This window comes from Capra hircus, chromosome 18, assembly GCF_001704415.2.
Source record: "Capra hircus breed San Clemente chromosome 18, ASM170441v1, whole genome shotgun sequence".
NCBI classification, from domain to species: domain Eukaryota; kingdom Metazoa; phylum Chordata; class Mammalia; order Artiodactyla; family Bovidae; genus Capra; species Capra hircus.
In genome coordinates this window covers 349,986-371,166 of record NC_030825.1, presented here as the reverse complement: position 1 = coordinate 371,166, position 21,181 = coordinate 349,986, and the positions used below count along the sequence as shown (strand labels likewise).

Genomic DNA, 21,181 nt, shown 5'->3' with positions numbered 1-21,181 from the left:
AGGTGAATTAATTTGCATCCTTTGTGTTAAAATCATCTCCAAAATGACCCTTTACAGAAATCATCTGTTAATGATTTCTTCTTTGGTAAGAAAACATTTTTTTTCTGTTTTTTTTCTTAGTAACATATGCTTGCAAAGTGTTTTAAAGTCATTAGTGATTGTTCATTCCTCAAGTTAGGTCACAATTATATCTTATAGATGCTAAGTCGCTTCAGTTGTGTCCGACTCTATGTGACCCCATAGATGGCAGCCCACCAGACTCTGCTGTTCCTGGGATTCTCCAGGCAAGAAAACTGGAGAGGGCTGCCATTTCTTTCTCCAATGCATGAAAGTGAAAAGTGAAAGTGAAATCGCTCAGTTGTGTCCAACTCTTAGTGACCCCATGGACTGCAGCGCACCAGGCTCCTTCATCCATGGGATTTTCCAGACAAGAGTACTGGAGTGGGGTGCCATTGCCTTCTCCGATCTTATAGATAGGTGGTGAAATATTCATATACGAGTATTATATCCCAATGTTAAAACTTTCTGCTACAGTTATTGTAGCCTATCACTTTCTTCAGTATATTTAAATACCAAACTTTGTGTTTCATTTAAAGTGACATTGTGCTTCACTAAGATGACTCTTCAAAAGTTCCTCCAAACCTAAATGTTAAGTGTGTGTGTGTGTGTGTGTGTGTGTGTGTGTGTATTAGTCGTTCAGTCATGTCTTACTTTGCAACCCCATGGACTATAGCGTAGCAGGCTCCTCTATCCATGGGATTCTCCAGGCAAGAAGACTGGAGTGGGTTGCCATTCCCTTCTCCAAAATGTTAAGTATGATGAAGCAAAGAACAGGAAAAAAATGAGAGACAATACCTTTATTGAAGAAGGAAGAGACAGATAAAATCTTCATTAAAGAAAGAAGAATCACCTTGATAATTAGTTATAATTTCTTATATGCAATCTTTTATTTTTATAAACTATTTGAAATCATTAACTCTAGACCCAATAATAGTGTAGGAATTTAACATTAAAAAACAAAGTAATCTATTGCCCTAGCAACAAAGGTTATTAAGATGATTGCCTATCACCTGCAAAGCTTTATACTGTCTCACTTGAAAAAATAAGCTTACTAGTAGAAAGAACAATCTAGAGCTTATATTAGAAATATAGTCCCCCATTTATAATTCATCCTCCTAAATTAATACACCTGTATATCAGTATCTCTTTCCAATACTGTTATAGTCACTGCATATACTTCCTATTTATGGAAAATATTAAAATAGCTTTTAAGAAAAATATATCAGTTTTCTATAGTATTATTGAGCTCTTTATATAACATTAATTATAAGATAATTGGTTATGAAACCTGGGGGGGTAAATCTTTCAAAATCATCATTAATAATGAATTCTATGAAAGCACAAGAAGTTAAAATTGCAAATTTCTACATAACTAACAAAAAATATTCTTTAATATGAGAAAACATATTATTCTCATATTTAAGGAAGAACTACATCATCTCTTAAAAATTGAAAACTAACATGACCTTTTTCCCCTACATATACCTGATGAGGCAATCTCGTTTAATTTAATTAACCCTAGAACTGTAATCAGGAACTGGTTTCATTATGACACTTTTTAAACTTTTTTCGACAATTTCTCTCCTATAGCTTCAAATTATAGAGAAAAGAATCTCCTTAAAAGTCTAAATATAACTGACCATGAAAAGAAGTATTTGCTGATACCCCTAAGAGAAAAAATATGATAGGGCAGTTCTAATAAAAAATAACATAAAAAGCAAGAGAAACTGAGGCATACTAAAATCTTATAGCCTAGGTTTTTTTTTTTCTACTACATGGCCTTGCTCTTTTTGTTAAAAAAAAAAAAAAAACTGTTTGGAGAAAATTCAATCTTTGGAATACCCAATATTGAGTTTTCTAATATAATAATATGAAGAGAGGAGTATTATTGGTAATGGTAGACTGGATCAGCTAAAATCCATAGGATGCCAGAGTTTGTAAACCACCCAGACAGGCTCAGTGATAGAATTAGGCGTTCCTTTCTGTAATTACTTCCTGAGTGTGTGTCATTTAAGCCGACGATTAAAACCTGCAGTACTTCAGGGAAGGGCACGACAATATTGTCGCGGAATACATTGAGTGAGTACTTCCTCCTTCCAAAATGAATATCTTGCATCTTCCTTTTAGTTCTGTTAAGGTGGATTTGGGCTAAGGAGGAAGAAAGAAGGGAATGTCAACAAGACACAGAAACATTTCAGTCTATTGCCATCTTCAAATTATCTCTGAAACTAAGCTGCAATTAGTTTATTCAAGAGTTTATTGCTTTAAAAAAATAGTACATGCATTCCTATTATCTTTTTTTTTTTAATTCTATGCCCTCTTAGATAAGTGCTTTAGCATAAGCTGCCATCCAATAATCTCACTTCTCAAGAACAGGTATGGTCCTGTGTTTTTTCATCTTTACAAAAACAAGTGGCTAACTGTCTTCCAGTGCAAAATCCCCTCCATTACGCTTAATTTTTCTACATGACTTTTAAAAACATAGCTCATAAAAAGAAGTCACTCTCCTTTAGTAGCTATTCAAAGTTATCTAGTCTTTCCCATTAGTCAGGCCTCTGCTTTTAAATTTCAGTAGGTAGTATTCAACCACATTGTCACATTATGTTTAGCAATAGCTATATACTTCTTCTTCAAGTACTTAATCCTTCATTTTTCTTATACTCAATATGCTTTCTTTTAAAAAATCATCCACGCTATGACAAATTATCCTTGTTTTGTTCGTTGTCATCATTTTCTTGCGGACTAGTGATTTTCACTTCTGGTTTTGGTGGTCTTTGAGAGTCCAAATCAGCCTGAGGGAAAAATAGATGAAAACAAAGATATTTAGCTCCTTAGTTACAGAGGCAATAAAATTTACAAGGAAAAAAAATGACTCAGTATTGTCTTTAACCCTTATAAATAGTTAATCCTTATAAATAATCCTATAGAAATACCTCTTCATGTCCACTGCCAGCTCCTTGAGACTTTATTTCCTCCTCCACCGCTTCTTGAGGCTCATTATTAACCTGGCCCAGTTCCTCGCCATTTTCTTCATCGGTCCCTCCGTTCACACGAGCAGCAGAACCCGCCTGCTCCTCCCTGTGATCCAGGATCTCCTCTGCTTGCTCTGGAGCTTCAGGCTCCTGCTGGTCTCCTCCTTCCTCTTTAACTTCACCATTCATTCCTGAGAAGTCTTCCTTCTGTTCCACCTCCTTGTTTTCCTTCTCTTTATCTTCTTCCTCATCTACTATTTCTGCTGGCCTCTGATGGATCAAAAGAAATAATGGATAGGAAGCAGACTAGAGATTTTTCCATGGCACGTTATAATCATATAATAATTATAGTATGACTGTCAAGTAAAACTTCCGTACGTTTGCACATATACAGTATGTCCTGTGTAACCTCTACTGAATAGCTATAGATACCACTCTTCGCAAATATTTTCTCATTGAATTCTCACAATGATCCTACAAGGTTGGTAGTATTCCCATTTTACAGGTGAGAAAACTAAGGTACCAGGAGATCAAGTATCTAAGTCAAGATTCCACTGCTTTTAAGTGGAAGAGCCAGAATGAGAACAAAGCATGTGACTCCAAAATTAATGTTCTTACTCCCCATGGCAAAGAGGAAATTAAACTATAAGATCCTTGGCCAATGTTTAGTGGAATGTCTGGCCCAGAGGAGGAGATTAAAAACAAATCCTTTGGGGAGAGGTTATCATCCCCACCACTAGTGTTTGGTATATATTTAAATTTCTAAGTGTGAAAAAAGGGGACGACGATGCCAAGGATGTGAATCCAGGTTTTCTAAAAAAAGAAATGTGGACAGCTTTCCACATAATGCCGAAGAAAGCTGACTATATATCTGCAAATACAAAAATTGATTGTCGTGAAGATCCAAAGCCAAGAAACAAAGTTCTTTCTATAAAAATGCTTAAGTACTTTATAAACTCCAAAGGAGTTTTTACTGTTCTTTGGATACATGTAAGTCTATTTTAAAAGAGAACAAGAGGCAAAATTCCAGAGGCAAGATTTTGGAGAGAGATAGACCCAGGTTCAAGTCTTGGCCAGGTACTATTACCCAATTTCTTTGAATTTCAGATTCCCCACTTGTAAAACAAGAATTTTTTTTTTTAAAAAGAAGAATGTAATAAAACTTCCATGGGGAATAAATAAGTTATATGTATTACCTAGCAAAGCACTTGGCACTGCATGATCCTAAAAAATAATAATACTAATAAAATATTTTCTCATTTTTGTTCTCATTCTTTGCTGAACCTACCACATTTCTTCATTGCCATAAATAAAATAATAGTTTTTTTTTTTTTTAAGGATCAGGTAGAAAGAACATAGAATTTATTTTATGTTATGACCCCACACCTCCCTCTTTCCAGCTATCTGACATTGAACAGGTCCCTTAATCTTCTGGAATCTGGAAAAGGAAGGTTTGAGATGCAATAACTCTGACCTCCCTTCTAACTCTGAAAGCCCATTCTCCTCTAACTGCCCAAATTATTCTTGTGAAGTGAAGTGAAAGCCACTCAGTTGTGCCCGACTCATTGCGACCCCATGGACTGTAGCACGTCAGGCTCCTCTGTCCATGGAATAAATTCTCCAGGCCAGAATACTGGAGTGGGTAGCCATTCCCTTCTCCAGGGGATCTTCCCAACCCAGAGATGGAACCCAGGTCTCTCACATTGCAAGTGGATTCTTTACCATCTGAGTCACCAGGGAAGCCCCAAATTCTTCTTATGGGGCTATAAGTAGTCTTATAAGTTACCATTATGCACTCAGTTTTGGAAGTAAAGAAGGGAGGAAATGAAGCAGAGTAGACTAAAAATTCTGGATAAAACTGAACACATTCTTTTGAACAGGAAAAGACATCAAAGAATGCAGAGCAGGGCAGTTAACACATCAAGTGATCGCAGGGCAGGGCAAGAGAGCAGTAACTCAAGGTGGGGTGAGGTGGCCTGAGGCCAGAGCTCACACATCTGTGCACAGAGATTTGTACAGGACGGCATGAACTGCATTTACAGGCGGAGAGCAAAAGGCAGGCAGCAAGCACACTAAGCGCCCATCACCCGTAAGAGCCAAACGTCACTCTCAGTCCTCATACATCATCATTTCCTAAAACCCTCCCGGGAACCCTGCGAAATAGGCTTCTGATGCCCATTATATGAATTAGGAAAATGAGAAATCACTCAATGCTGCCAGCATCACAAAGCAGGTGAATACACAGGGCTAAGGTGGAAGCCAAGGCAATCTTGTCCCAAAGTCCTGTATTCTTCCTCACAGTAATAACACAAGCAGTTGATAATTTACCTAGTTGCTGCTGTAAGCACACTCAAGGGTGGCTGACAATAATACTTTTACTGTTTAAAGAATTACTGACCTGAGAACAAAACATTTCTGGATTTCTATTAAAGACCAGCTGATCGAGGGAAGGAACATTATGAAGATTATTAGGCAGAGTATGTGAAGCAGGACAGGACAAAATCCAGAAATATTACAGCACTAATAGCCAGTAAGAATAAAACGATTTCTTTGCAAATTATCTCTGAGAACTGGATAATTGTCTATTTGTTTCCTGGAAAATGTGATCTTCACTATGCCTAAACTTGCTTTAGGGTTTCCCTGGTGGCTCAGATGGTAAAGAATCAGCCTGCAATGCAGGAGGCTGGGGTTCGAACCCTGAGTCGGCAAGATCTCCTGGAGAAAGAAATGGCAACCCATTCCAGTAGTCTTGCCTGGGAAGTCCCACGAACAGAGGAGTCTGGCAGGTTACAGTCCATGGGATCATAAAGAGTCGGACATGACTTTACCACTAAACAACAACAACAAAACTCGCCTTATTCAAAACAACTTTGGGTTTTGGTTTTAAAGAAAAGTTAGCATTTTTTAAACACAAAATCTTTAATAATAACAACAGAAAACTCAAATTTTAGTGTAATCATTCAGGAATCTAGATAGGTCCCTTGCTTCTGAGAATATATTACAAGAGCTTGCTAAAGTCTGCTAAGGTGACTACTGCTATCTCAATGGGGAAAAGTCTGTTTTCCTTTACTGACATCTGGATTTATACCTAAAAGTTGCCAAATGATAGAGTGTTGGTTTCTGGTTTTGAGTTTCTCATCCTACTCTTTTCTTTACTCCCAAATGTATATTCATTTTTTTCCCCTTTAATGAAAAGAGCTGGGCTGCGACATATACTAATCTCCCTTTATGGACGGAGATACTCAGCCCTAAATTCAGGCTCTGTTCTCTGCTGTTATTGTCACAGCTACTAACAAGCAGTGTTATGTTTCACCCCATTATTTCTATTAGACTTTCCCCAGCACAGCTATTTTAGTAGTCATCAAAAGAAGCCATATCTGGTTAGCTCAGCTTTCAGAAATGCAAGATTATGGGGCTGAAATACCAATTTGATCAATTTAAATAGAATGATAACATTAGTTAAAAGGCTTATAATCTTTTAAAATATCCTGAGTGTACGAAATTTACTATTACTACAACACTACAATTCAGGGCAAAAAAAAAGAAAAGAAAGAAAAAATGCTTCTATGACAGATCTGTAATGAATAAATGAAAAGCAATGTGCTTTTTGGTGTAATCTCCTTTGAAGCAAGCATTCAATTATTGAAGATGTTTCCAGTGTATACATCAATCAAATCATCCCCAGAAGGAACACTGAGTTTTATACCTATACACACACACACAAGGATAAAATCTATACCATAGTAAGTAAGGGCTTGCAAAGAGGTAAAAAATTAAAAAAACACTGCTTCTATAAGAGAGTGGGCGTCCATTAATAGACAGCCACATTATATTTTAAGTGTGCTCTCATTCTACCTCATCAAAAAAAAAAAAAAACTTAGCAACTATTTAATTTCTTCAAAATCCCCAAGTTCTGAGCCTCTGCTTGTTAAGCTGAACCTGGCTGATTGCCCAGCTAAACAGGGACAGTCACATCCACCAGACGCCAGTGTCAGCTCACTGAGCGGGGGTGACCTGTACATGGAGCCCATGTTCCACGCCACCACTCACCCAAAGAACCTTACAAGATCCAGATTAGGTTAACAGTTTCAACAGAGGAGAGTACATACAGCACCAAAAGGGCGGGGTTAGAGGGTCTGGGGAGAAAGAAACGGAAAAGATGAGAGTAAGAATCTCAAGTTCAACTTGAGAAAGTGAAGAAGGAGAAAGAGAGACAGGCAGGGAAGAGCCCTTTTTCCCAGGTCTGATCACATTGTCCCTTTTACAGTGAAGGGAAGCAGAGCTCTCATACATGACGTCACCTCTCCTTCCTGCAAGAGCCAATTCCCCTGTGATCCCAAAGGACTGACATCTTCTACAATGGTGATGTCAACTGGCAGTGTAAAATATATACTGTGCAAGAAGAGACAGCTATGGTCTGGTGGAAATAATGACCTCACAGAATTAAGTAAGGACCAAATGAGATCATGCACATGAAAGACCATTATAAACTGGAAAAGCTACATATATATGCATATATATATGTATGTTTATTACTGTTACCACTCCATTTTTCTCACACTGAATGGAAGGAGTTGAGAGGTTGTCTGTGAGATAGTATAGTATAGGATTTGCACTAATGAAATTGTATTCTAGTGAGCCACTTAGAGCAGTATCCTTTCTAAATCTCATTCACGGTGAAAACAAATAAAATACAGCAAGACACGGCAGTCATCTTGCTCTTTTTGGTTAATACAGGCAAAATGCAGGCTTATGTTCAACTTCCAGTCCATTGAGACGGCTGGGTGTGGTTTTCATAAAGTAATCACCCTTGCTTTTAGTTAGTCACTTTTATCTTTGCTTCTGAATTCGATGTCAGGCACTTTTCAGGAAACTTTACCATTCAATAGCTTTCTTTGTTTCTGAACTCTATTCACTCTTTAAAGTAATACAAATGTGTCAGCGAGAGATATCAAAAAAGGATGACTTCCATAGATTAGCGTGTGCACTTCAGCAATGGACGACTTTTCAGTTGTAATGAAAAATTGGCACTAGCCATTCATCAGGTTCCTTCTGCCTTTGCCTGGAAGGATTTACCTTCCCTCTGATAGACCCACCTTTTCTCAAAGCCATCCTTGTCCCCTCAGGCCAGTTGTCACTCCTTATCCACACCCTCAGAACACCATTCAAACTCTAATCTCAGTGTACTGTTATACTCTGCTTTGTGTGATATGAAAACAGTTCAGTTCAGTTGAGTCAGTTGTGTTCCACTCTTTGCGACCCCCATGAATCGCAGCACACCAGGCCTCCCTGTCCATCACCAACTCCCAGAGTTTACTCAAACTCATGTCCACTGAGTTGGTGATACCATCCAACCATCTCATCCTCTGTTGTTCCCTTCTCCTCCTGCCTCCAATCCTTCCCAGCATCAGGATCTTTGCAAATGAGTCAGCTCTTCGCATTAGGCGGCCAAATTATTGGAGTTTCAGCTTCAGCATCAGTCCTTCCAATGAATATTTGGAACTGATTTCCTTTAGGATGGACTGGTTGGATCTCCCTGCTGTCCAAGGGACTCTCAAGAATCTTCTCCAACACCACAGTTCAAAAGCATCAATTCTTCAGTGCTCAGCTTTCTTTATAGTCCAACTCTCACATCCATACATGACTAATGGAAAAACCATAGCTTTGACTAGATGGACCTTTGTTGGTAAAGTAATATCTTTGCTTTTCAATATGTTGTCTAGGTTGGTCATAGCTTCTCCTTCAAGGAACAAGCATCATTTAATTTCATGGCTGCAGTCACCATCTGCAGTGATTTTGGAACCCCAAAAAATAAAGTCTCTCACTGTTTCCATTGTTTCCCCATCTTTTTGCCATGAACTGATGGGAATGGATGCCATGATCTTAGTTTTCTGAGGCTCTAATCCATGTATAACACAGGCAATATCATAAATATACCACCACCCCCCAAAAGAACTGTGGTGTTAGAGAAGACTCTTGAGAGTTCCTTGGACTGCAAGGAGATCCAACCAGTCCATTCTGAAGGAGATCGGCCCTGGGATTTCTTTGGAAGGAATGATACTAAAGCTGAAACTCCAGTACTTTGGCCACCTCATGCGAAGAGTTGACTCATTGGCAAAGACTCTGATGCTGGGAGGGATTGGGGGCAGGAGGAGAAGGGGATGACAGAGGATGAGATGGCGGGATGGCATCACTGACTCGATGGACATGAGTCTGAGTGAACTCCGGGAGTTGGTGAGGGACAGGAAGGCCTGGCATGCTGTGATTCATGGGGTCTGAGCAACTGAACTGAACTGAGATGAAAATCATATTTTTAAGTTAAAAATATTGATTTAATTGAACACTGGGAGAAAATAGGACTGACTGTTGGGCTTCCTGGGTAGTGCTAGTGGTAAAGAATCTGTCTGCCAATGCAGAAAATGCAAGAGATGCAGGTTCCATCCCTAGGTCAGGAAGATCCCCTGGAGTAGGAAAGGGCACCCCACTCCAGCATTCTCGCCTGGAAAATTCCATGAGTAGAGGAGCCTGGCGGGCTACAGTCCACAGAGCCACAAAGACACAGACACGACTGAGCATCTAAGCACAGCACTGTTGACAGAATAATGTTCAGCCATAAAGACAGCTCTGCAAGATTTATTCTAATTACATCACCCTGCCACTCTTTCTGAAGAGTCACTTTATAAAAAGGAAACACATCATTGCCAAGGCAATAAACTAGGAAGATATTTTTACCTATGCTTAAAGATCTTCTCCCTTGGTGTTTATGTCAAACTTTAGCCAATTTGTGACTAAAATTTGAAGAGAACTGTTTTCACGGTAGATACTGAAAACTGCTCCATCCTGACCTTTCAAGATTAGCTCATGCCTATGAGTAATTGTGTAATACTGTATTCTGTATAAAGCACAATTCTTGCGTTTCACTGGAATCAAGAAAAGGTATTCATTAAACCTCATCCTCTACACTCACTAAACTGATACACATAATGATCACACAAATCATGCAGATAAATTTCAGTCTCACAGTCTCACTGACATCAGGACCATCCAGAGTGCAGCTAGATTAACAGACATATTACACATATGTGGACAGTTACAGAAAACATGTACCCTTATACATTGACGTTTTTGTAAGTTGAGACTTTTACCTTCTTAAAATCACGTTATCTATCACAAACAATTGCTCTTAATAGTTACTAGAAAAGTTATACTAGATTTTCGCCTTAACATGACACCAGTGTTGATATTCCAAGTGCCTTTTTGCCTGCATTTGCCTACATGCATACCTGATTATTTATTTTGTAAGAGCCCATCCTGAGAAAATGGTTGATTTGTATGGCAAGACAGAAAAGGTCTGGTACTTATTATTGCTGGTTGCATCCAAGCACAGATGGCTCAGGGGAAACCATAAGTATTCAGGTTTTCAAGATAATATGTGTTCAGCTACAAAGGTTAACTTAGGATTCCTGAGTGGTAAGAGGAAAGAAGATGGAATATGGAAATCATATGGAAATAAGCCACAAAATATTGGAAGCATCAATTACTTGGAAGGCATTTTCATAGACAGACGGGACTGCTTAGATAACTTACACTTTAAACTCACATCACACCTTTGACCGTAACCACGGCACCAAAAACTAGAAATGGGAAAGCATCTAAATAGCGCCTACAGCTGATGTCCCACCCACTTTGGAAGTAAATGTTGATTTTTCTTATATTTGTATCAGAATTCCCCAAGAAATGTATTTGAAACTTTAAAAGCCCTGCTATTAAACAACCAAACATCCTCTCCATTCTTGCCTATCATTCCTGCTCCATCCTTGAAACATCCTAGACCTAGAAACTGGAGCTCAGAACACTACCCCCCCAATAAAAATACCAACTTAGATGTTCATTTCTCCGTGTAACATTTGCTACCTTTGAAATCTGGGAGTAGGATTTGTTATAGGTGTTTCTGTGGATTTGATGGCAGAATTCAGGCAGAGATGTTGAAAGTAAAGAAGTTACCGCACTTGTTTTATTTCTGTTCCCATGGAGACTAAAATCATCTCCTACCCAAGCTGAATGAGGTGTTTGGAAATAATCAGTTTCAATTTTTCATGACAGCAAAGTACCGCTTCCTGTTTTCAGCTTTCAGAGGCTTACTTTCACAAGGTAGGGGAAAATGGTTTGGATGTGGTTTGAAGTACAATGACCTACAAAAAAAAAAAAAAAAGTGGCTCTATTCATAGATATGACACTGTAAGGACACGGAGAGGGAATGTTTGGCCTGGCCACCCGCTGACAGCTGACTAGCCTAGACCCATTGAATTCCACAAGGGCCCAGACACTAGTAGGATAAGATATAATACTTTGAGAATTTATGTTTAGAGAGCTATTTTTGAAAAAAAACCTATCCCATTAGGTTTTCTCACTTTGCAAGTAAATGTTATCTTCTTTCACTTACATCAGAAATTCCAGAAGGCAACATTTTAATGTTTTAACACCATTTTAACACCATTCCTATCAATTAAACAGATTGACAAAGGGGATGTCACAAAAAGCCTCAGTGATGATGCACAGAGAAGTTTAGAAGCCAGAGCATCCTCATCTTAACTCTTCCTGCAGAGTGAGATGCCTGCAGCACCAAATAGCAATACAAATCACTAAGAGGAGGTTGACTTGAAGCTGAAAAGGCTATTTGCATACAATTCCTTTCGTTTCCGTGAAGGCAGTGGAGGCCGAGCAGCCCTCCACTCAGGTGGAACCTCTTTTCGTTTGTGAGATACTTCAGTTCAGTTCAGTTCAGTTCAGTTCAGTTCCTCAGTCGTGTCCACCTTTTTGCGACCCCATGGATTGCACCACGCGAGGCCTCCCTGTCCAGCACCAACTCCTGGAGTTTACTCAAACTCCTGTCTGTTGAGTCAGTGATGCCATCCAACCATCTCACAGGGCCTCTGTCGTCCCCTTCTCCTCCTGCCTTCAGTCTTTCCCAGCATCAGGGTCTTTTCCAATGAGTCAGCTCTTCGCATCAGGTGGCCAAAGTATTGGAGTTTCAGCTTCAACATCAGTCCTTCCAATGAATATTTGGAACTGATTTCCTTTAGGATGGACTGGTTGGATCTCCCTGCAGTCCAAGGGACTCTCAAGAGCCTTCTCCAATACCACCAGTTCAAAAGCATCAATTCTTCAGCGATCAGCTTTCTAGTCCAACTCTCACATCTATATATGATTACTGGAAAAACCATAGCCTTGACGAGACAGACCCTTGTTGGCAAAGTAATATCTCTGCTTTTTAATATGCTATCTAGGTTGGTCATAACTTTTCTTCCAAGGAGCAAGTGTCTTTTAATTTCATGGCTGCAATCACCATCTGCAGTGATTTTAGAGCCCAAAAAATAAAGTGTGTCACTGTTTCCACTGTTTCACCATCTATTTCCCATGCAGTGATGGGACCAGATGCCATGATCTTAGTTTTCAAAATGTTGAGATTTAAGCCAACTTTTTCACTCCCCTCTTTCACTTTCATCAAGAAGCTCTTTAGTTCTTCTTCACTTTCTGCCATAAGTGTGGCATCATCTGCTTTTTGAGTTTATTGCTATTTCTCCCAGAAATCTTGATTCCAGCTTGTGCTTTAACCAGTTCAGCATTTCTCATAATGTACTCTGCATATAAGTTAAATAAGCAGGGTGACAATATATAGCCTTGACATCCTCCTTTCCCGATTTGGAACCAGTCTGTTGTTCCATGTCCAGTTCTAACTGTTGCTTCCTGACCTGCATACAGATTTCTCAAGAGGCAGGTCAGGTGGTCTGGTATTCCCATCTCTTTCAGAATTTTCCACAATTTGTTGTGATCCACACAAAGGATTTGGGGTAGTCAATAAAGCAGAAATAGATGTTTTTCTGGAACTCTCTTGCTTTTTCCATGATCCAGCGGATGTTGGCAATTTGATCTCTGGTTCCTCTGCCTTTTCTAAATCCAGCTTGAACATCTGAAAGTTCATAGTTCACGTACTGTTGAAGCCTGGCTTGGAGAATTTTGAGCATTACTTTGCTAGCATGTGAGATGAGTGCAATCGTGCAGTAGTTTGAGCTTTCTTTGGCATTGTCTTTCTTTGGTATTGGAATGAAATAGAAGCCCCTTATCTCCCAGCTTCTGTTCCTTGAGGTGTCCAGACAGAATGCCAAACAGTGTAGGTACGCCCCCCACCTATGCCCCCCGCAGGCTGTGGGGAAGTGGCTTTTCCCACTACAGTAAGGGGCTTTGTTTCTTCCATGGCAAAAAGAGAAGTCAAGACCCGCCTCCCTTCTGGTTCTCAACATTTTATAATTCTTATTTTAATATTATAGATCATGTGAGCATGCTCAGTTGCTCAGTCATGTCTGACTCTTTGTGACAGCATGGACTATACCTGTCAGGTTCCTTTGTCCTTGGAATTCTCCAAGAATACTGGAGTGGGTTGCCATTTCCTCCTCCAGGGGATCTTCCCAACCCAGGGATTGAACCTGCATCTCTTCCGTCTCCTGCATTGGCAGGCAGATCCTTTGCCACTGAGCCACCTGGGAAGCCCTTATTTTAATATATCAGTCCTGAATATTCATCGGAAGGACTGATGCTGAAACTGAAACTCCAATACTTTGGCCACCCATTGTGAAGAACTGACTCCTTGAAAAAGACCCTGATGCTGGGAAAGATTGAAGGTAGGAGGAGACAGGGGCGACAGAGGATAAGATTGTTGGATGGTATCACTGACTCAATGGGCATGAGCTGGAGCAAGCTCATGGACAGGGAGGCCTGGGGTGCTGCAGTCCATGGGGTCGCAAAGAGTCAGACACGACTGAGCGACTGAGCTGACTGACCAAAAAGTTCATTTAGGATTTTCCGTAACCCCTTAAGGAATGAATAAACACATTTCACTGATTTAATAAATCCATTTCACTGAAATAGATTTAGGGGTCTAGTCAGAAGCAATAGCCTTCTTCACGTTTCTGTGTGTCTTATGGCATGTGAACAAGTAACAGAAGCAAGCTCTCCACTGACCTTATCATTCATAAGGGAAGCTGTAAGTGACCTCTCATTCTCTAAAAGGGACAAAACTGTCAGTGAGCACAGCTGCACTTCAAGCCTCCTATTTCTGGTGATAGCTTCTAGGCTGCAGATTCTTTAAAATGCCTTTGTGGTCTGTGTGTGTAGATCATGCATCACAAACTCAAATGCCCCCAGGGGTTGAGCAATTAACATAAATGTGTAATTCAGGACCGGTGTGAGGTAATAGGGAGTACTGAGACCTGTAGTAAACAGAAGAGTACAAGGCTTCCCTGGTGGCTCAGGGGTAAAGAATCTGCCTGCCAGTGTAGGAGACATGGGTTCAATTCTTGGGCCGGGAAGATCTTACATGCCTCAGAGTAGCTAAGCCCAAGCACCACAAACATTGAGCTGTGCTCTAGAGCCCTGGGCTCCACCACGACTGAGCCCACAGGTCACAACTACTGGAGCCCACATGCCCTAGAGCCCGTGATCCACAAGAGAAATCCCCACAATGAGAAGCCTGTGTATCACAGCTAGAGAGTAGGCCCCGACTTGCCACAGCTAGAGAAAAAGCTGTGCAGAAACAAAGATCCAGCACAGCCAAAAATGGATGAATACAGAATTTTTTAAAAAGAGAGAGAGAGAGAGACAGAGTGTACAAGGCCCACTACGGAGATTCCATATTGTAAGCCTTGCGCCAGCTAAAAAGATTCTCATAGAAGCTTGGTCACAGGCTGCCAGTTTGTCATCCAAGGTGCAGAGACTATGAAGACAGTTTATATTCACAGTGATGAATTAGTGTGAAAGTGATTTCTGGTTAAACACAGCAGATTGAACAAATGTGTGGGGTTTTTTCCTTAGCTGTCTTCTGATTCCCATCTAAAATTTAGGTAAGGGAAATTTTTAAAGGGACGAACCTCGAGGGACTCAGGAGCCTGAAAAGGAAATAACAGCCCCCAAACCTGGGAAACTGTCTAAGCCAGTGGATACGGGGCCAATAACAGCAGAACTGAGGAAGCTAAAATTTGAGTCTGTAGGAAGGGAGGGAGAGCCAAGAAGCAAGCTTTGCATGTTGGAAAAAACTATAGAAGGGATTGGAGGCACCATCCATCTCTGAAAGAAGGGGCATAAAGCATAACTAGAAACAGGTGGATTGGCTCAGAGTCTTTGAAAGAAGGAGCTAGTCTTCCAAGATACCCTTTTTGCCCTTGGAGAAATAAAAGAGGCTAATGCTTTAAAGATGTTGAACCATAGAGAGGCTGGACTCAAGCACAGTGAGAACAAAGGCACCAAACTGAAAACCAGAAGAATAAACCTCTCTACTTAAACAGTCTTTTACTTAAGCTATCCATGCATGCCTCCTTCCCACAGTCAGATCCCAAAATGCTCACAGCCAAGCTTACACCATCATGACAAGAGATTGAAAGATTCTACTTAACAGAAACAGACCAACCCAAAGGAATAACATAGATATTGAAAGCTGGAGGTATGCCAATGAAATATAGCAAAATCAACCACGAGAGTGAAACTTCATTAGCTTGATGAGCTCTGCCAATGCACACAGAGTTCCCCAAACTAAACTAGAGTTTAGTTGCTTCACTCTAAACTCTAACCAAACATACAACTTAAATTTATACAATGATACATGTCAAATATATTGCAATTTTTTAAAAGTCTAACCAGACAGCCAAGGAGAACCTTTAACATGAAAACAGAGATCATGGAGGTAGAAAGAAATAAGAGGGAAAAAAAAGAAACAAACATAGTTCAGGAAAAGAAAGTTTAAAATAATAGATTAATCCTTGGAGAGAGAAGGGAAGATATCACATACATAAAACAAGAATAGGATGTTATAAAAAAGAACAGTCACAGAATAAGAAAGAGTTCTTAAAAATTAAAACTACAATGGCTTGAAAAAAAATCCATAGATGGAAAATAAATTCTGAAGCTTGCTGATTTTTTTTAAGTTGAGAAAATAGCAAAAAAAAAAAAAAAAAAATCCATTAAGATATAGGAGGTCCTATACCCAAATACTTGGAGCTCCAGAAGAAAGGTAGAGAAATGAAGACCATTACCTAAGAAATATTTTTTTCCAGAACTGAAAAATTAGCATTTTCAGAATAAAACAGCCCATTAAGTACCCAGTCCAATAAATAAAAAGACCTGCACCAAAGCACGTAACTAAAAATTTTCAGAACACCAAGAACAAAGAAAAGAGTTTAAAAGCTTCCAGAGACAGAAAAGGGAAACAGAGGCCCAGGAAACAGAATGCCATCAGACTTCCCAACCATTCTAGATGGGAAGGACAGTTGAGCAACACTCTCAGGATTCTGAGAGAAGCTATGTCTAATCTACAAGTTTATATCTAGTCCTGCTTACAATCAAGTTTGAGTAAAGGAAAAAAAAAAAAGACATTTTCAGACATGCAGAGTCTCAAGAAATGACAGTGCCTCCCGTGAAGCTTTTCCCAAGCAGCTGCTAGAGGTGAGCCCCACAAAATCAGCAAAGGCATGACCATGAAAGAGGAAGATGCAGAACCGAATAGGGAATCCACCCACTGGAGAAGCAAAGGAGCTTCCCAGAATGATGGGGAAGAAAAATACCAGGAGAACTCAAAACACTAGATCCAAAAACTAACTAACCAGCCTGATGACTGAGGCAGATGACTGAAAGGCTTGAGGAAAAGACGAACTTGAGATTTATTTATTATTGTCACCGTGTACCAGTCCTGGTAGTTTGCAGATGGCTTGGAAATAGCTACACAAATGACAAAACTAATCAAATGAAAACTTAGAAAACTAAGAAAAAAAATTTTTTTAAAACATAGGCAATTACTAAAATAGGGAGGAGGAAAAAATATTACACGAGAAAGAAAAAGTGACTATCCTATATGGCTCAGCTGAAATAATACTTCCAGAGTAAAAATAATGTGCAGAGCACTGATTTGGAAAAAAAAATTATTATAAAACTAGAATGTAAAGAAAGAACGAGAAAGGTGTGTGTGTGAATATGGCCTGATTTGGTGGGGGGAGGGTAGAGGCAGGGGTTGGTAAGAGATCTAAATAATCATCTTACATCATCGTTACAGGTAAAATTAATAAATAATATCTAAATTTGAAAAGTAAAATAAGATATTTAAGATGTCACCAATTAGAAGGATCTCTATTATATGTCTTAGAATTTTTAAAATGCCAATTAAACTATGACATGTCATCTCTTGTAAGGCTCAAAGATCTCGGAGGTATTAAAATAGAGTGAAGCGAACACGTGGTTTAGAAACATAGCCATGTATTCCATGAAAAATAGCTAATAGCTCAAATCAGATCTGTAGAGCAGGAATCCAGGTGGGAAAGACTGGGGCAAGAGGTTGCTATTTTTGTCATAATTTTTGTTAGATTGCTTGATTTTTTAGAAAAGTATATGTGCAACTTTGTTATTAAGGATTTATTAAGTTTTAAATTAGTCAATAAGAAAATAGTATATATCAAAACTCCAATTAAAAAAAGAAAGTTTTCACTGCTCCTGGATTCATGATGCTGGCTTAAATGTCATTTAAAGAAACTATTTACCATTAAAAAAAATCTTGCAATTCTCATTTTATTACTGGTTTTAGTGGTTTTAGTTGCTAAGTCGTGTCCGACTCTTGCAACCCCATGGACTGTGGCCTGCCAGGCTCCTCTGTCCGTGGGATTCTCTAGGCACAAAAACTGGAGTGGGCTGCTATTTTCTTACTCAAAATCTACTACAAATGGATGGAAAATGCTATAAAACAATCCAAGACCACTCTGAAGTTACTATCTATGTTTTCTGCTCTCTTTTCTCAAACGGCACAAAATCCAAAATATAACTGCTTCTCACCCTATTTTATAGGTATTTATTTGCCTGTGTCTTTGAGATGGTGGCTTCTCCTGCCTGATCTTTACCTACTACAGACACTTTACTTATCTATAATGGAACAGTCTCATTTCTTGCCTCCTTAGCTTGGAAAAACATTAGTTTGTAAATGGAGCATATTGACGCATACGTCATCAGTGCCAGGGCACACAACCACAGGTACTGGTTAATCAGGCACTTGCTTCACTGCTTATGGGAAGCCAGATTGATTTGCAATGTGCATGCAAAAAGTTATTTTTTAAAACAGTATTTTATTCCTATGAGACCTAAACTCCTCCTTGAGAAAAGAAGTTGGTTTTGGCCTCCCCAAATCCATGAAAGAATGTGATATTCCTCAGTTTCCCACCGATTTGGCAGTATTAGATCCAGGATTGTTAACTTGTCTCTAAAAAAAATTAGGCATCTAGACCTTGGGACAGAGCTCAAACATAGATTTAGCTGAAATTGGTACACAACGCCCCATTACACACACTTAAACACACAAACACAAAGCCAGATGGGATGTAGAGGCTACAGAGATCTAAAATTTTACCATACTCAACAAGCTGACACATTAGCCTGCCATCTTTCCATGGATGCTGGCAGAAGACAAGAGACTACTGGCTCAGAGACACTGATCACAGCAACGGCAGTAGCCAGAGGACTCGCATTTGTACCTACTGCCCAAGGCTCCGTTCCCACAGGGCATTGTGAAGGGGGCGATACACATGGTGGCTTGCATTACAGCAGAAGAACCCCAAGCTTAGGCAATCCAAATCATTTTTTCCAAATATTTGTATTGTCACGAAACAAACATAACATAAAAATTTACCATTTTAACTAGTGTTCAGCATACAATTCAACGGCTGCTGCTGCTGCTAAGTCGCTTTAGTTGTGTCCGACTCTGTGCAACCCCATAGATGGCAGCCCACCAGGCTCCTCCACCCCTGGGACTCTCCAGGCAAGAACACTGGAGTGGGTTGCCATTTCCTTCTCCAATGCATGGAAGTGAAAAGTGAAAGGGAAGTCGCTCAGTCGTGTCCGACTCTTAGCAACCCCATGGACTGCAGCCTACCAGGCTCCTCCATCCATGGGGTTTTCCAGGCAAGAGTACTGGAGTGGGTTGCCATTGCCTTCTCCCAATTCAATGGCGCCACATCTTTTAAAATGGATAGTAAACCTGCCTGACCTTTGCACTATAGGGAGGTATTATCTTTATTAAACTGAACCATAAACAAACCTAGCCTTTGCTCCAAACCAGAATTTTTTAATCTCAGCACTGTTGACATTTTGGACTGGATCCTTCTTTGTTGTGAGGACAGTCAAGTTGTGAGGAATTACAAGATACTGAGCAGATTTCTTGCACACTACCAACTAGAGGTCAGTAGCACTTGATCATTTATAATGAGCAAAAATGTGCCCAGAAATTGTCAAATGTCCCCTTGGAAGCAAATCACCTTCAGTTGAGGATGACTGTTCCAGAGGAAGTCACTATCTGTGTTTGGAGGCTGTTCACTAGGCAAATATCCTTGATAAAGCAGTTCTGAACAAAGGCAATCTGTACCTCAACTCACAAAACATGCAAAAACACCAGAGATCCATGGTGAACTACCTCTCAACAGAGGCCTTAATCCTTACTTCTGAAACTAGATCTGTTTTTCAGACATGTATAAAGTACTCGGCCAATTTGGACCTGATATTTACATACACATACACACACACACACCCTTCTTCATGGTCCTTTGACTAAAGTTACAACACGAACCATTGAGATGAGAAACAAGTCCAAAGAAATTAAGCAGATATGGCCCAAAAGGATATATGCTGCTGTTCTGTGCTTGCTGCTGCTCCTGCTAAGTCACTTCAGTCATGTCCGACTCTGTGCGACCCCATAGAAATGGCAGCCCACCAGGCTCCCCCGTCCCTGAGATTCTCCAGGCTGTGCTTAGTCATGTCCAAATCTTTAAGACCTCATAGACTGTAGCCTGCCAGGCTCCTCTGTTCATGGAGATTCTCCAGGGAAGAATATTGTAGTGGGTTGCCATGCCCTCCTCCAAGGGAACTTCGCAACCCAGGAATCAAACCCAGGTCTCCCTCACTGCAGCGAGATTCTTTACCGTCTGAGCCACCAGGGAAGCCCAAGAATACTGGAGTGGGTAGAAGATTCCCTTCTCCAGGGAATCTTCCCAACCCAGGAATTGAGCCAGGGTCTCCTGCGTTGCAGGTGGATTCTTTACCAGCTGAGTTACTAGGGAGGCCCCAAAAGGAAATAGCTGAGCCCAGGAGTACATGATGGACATTTCCTTTCTTATGTAAGAATTTTTTCCCTTCCTTGGGTAAATAACTAACTTTTTGCAGAAAGGAAAGTGAAGTCGCTCAGTCGTGTCCGACTCTTTGCGACCCCATGGGCTGTAGCCTACCAGGCTCCTCTGTCCATGGGATTTTCCAGGCAATAGCCCTGGAGTGGATTGCCATTTCCTTCTCCAGGGGATCTTCCCAACCCCGGGATGGAACCCGGGTCTCCCGCATTGTAGACAGATGCTTTAGGGCATTTAATACTCTTTCCCCAGATCACTTCAGTGCTTTGAAGTTAGACCTAGATACAAATCCCAGTTCTTGTACTCAACAGTATTACTGATGAGCAAGTAATTCTACCTGTAGGAGCTTACTTTTCATATCTAAGGTAGGGGTGATAAGACCTACCTTACAGGGTTGTCATCACAATTCTATGAGCTAAAAGTGCCCAGTACAGTGCCCGGCACTCAGTAAGTACTGAATAAATTGTAGTTATTGCTTCACGAACATCACCATTAGGGCAGGTCCTCGGCATCCCTGGTGGCTCAGACGGTAAAGAATCTGCCTGCAATGCAGGAGACCAGAGTTTGATCCCTGTGTAGGGAAGATCCTCTGGAGAAGAAAAGAGCAACCCACTCCAGTATTCTTGCCTGCAAAATCCCATGGACAGAGGAGCCTGGCAGGCTACAGTACATGGGGTTGCAAAGAGTCAGACACAATGGAATGACTAACACTTCCACTTTTTTCTTTTCTGTTCTTACTATGATCAGCTTTACACTAATGTCTCCACACTCTCACTTGGTTTTTCACAGTATTTATGACATAGCTGCTTAGAGCAAAGATCTATGGAGCAAAGATTACCAGGCCACAGAGCGAATGACTCTAAGACCTGACTTCATAAGCATTTCTTGCCAACCCCCTGACCTAGACAATCCTAGCTCCATTACCAATAGGTTTGAAGAAATACCTAAAAA

At 40.2% G+C, this 21,181-nt stretch overlaps 1 protein-coding gene across 1 annotated transcript in view; it reads right to left on the bottom strand.

The window, feature by feature from the left end:
- Window positions 1,856-21,181, bottom strand: part of DCDC2 (doublecortin domain containing 2) — a 137,612-nt gene continuing 118,286 nt past the window's right edge. Inside the window, exons 9-10 of the mRNA XM_005696786.3 lie at window positions 2,994-3,302; window positions 1,856-2,852 (exon numbers count right to left, since the gene is read on the bottom strand). Of these exons, the coding sequence (XP_005696843.1) occupies window positions 2,754-2,852; window positions 2,994-3,302 (408 nt within the window). The 3' untranslated portion in view covers window positions 1,856-2,753. The remainder of the gene's footprint in view (window positions 2,853-2,993; window positions 3,303-21,181) is intronic.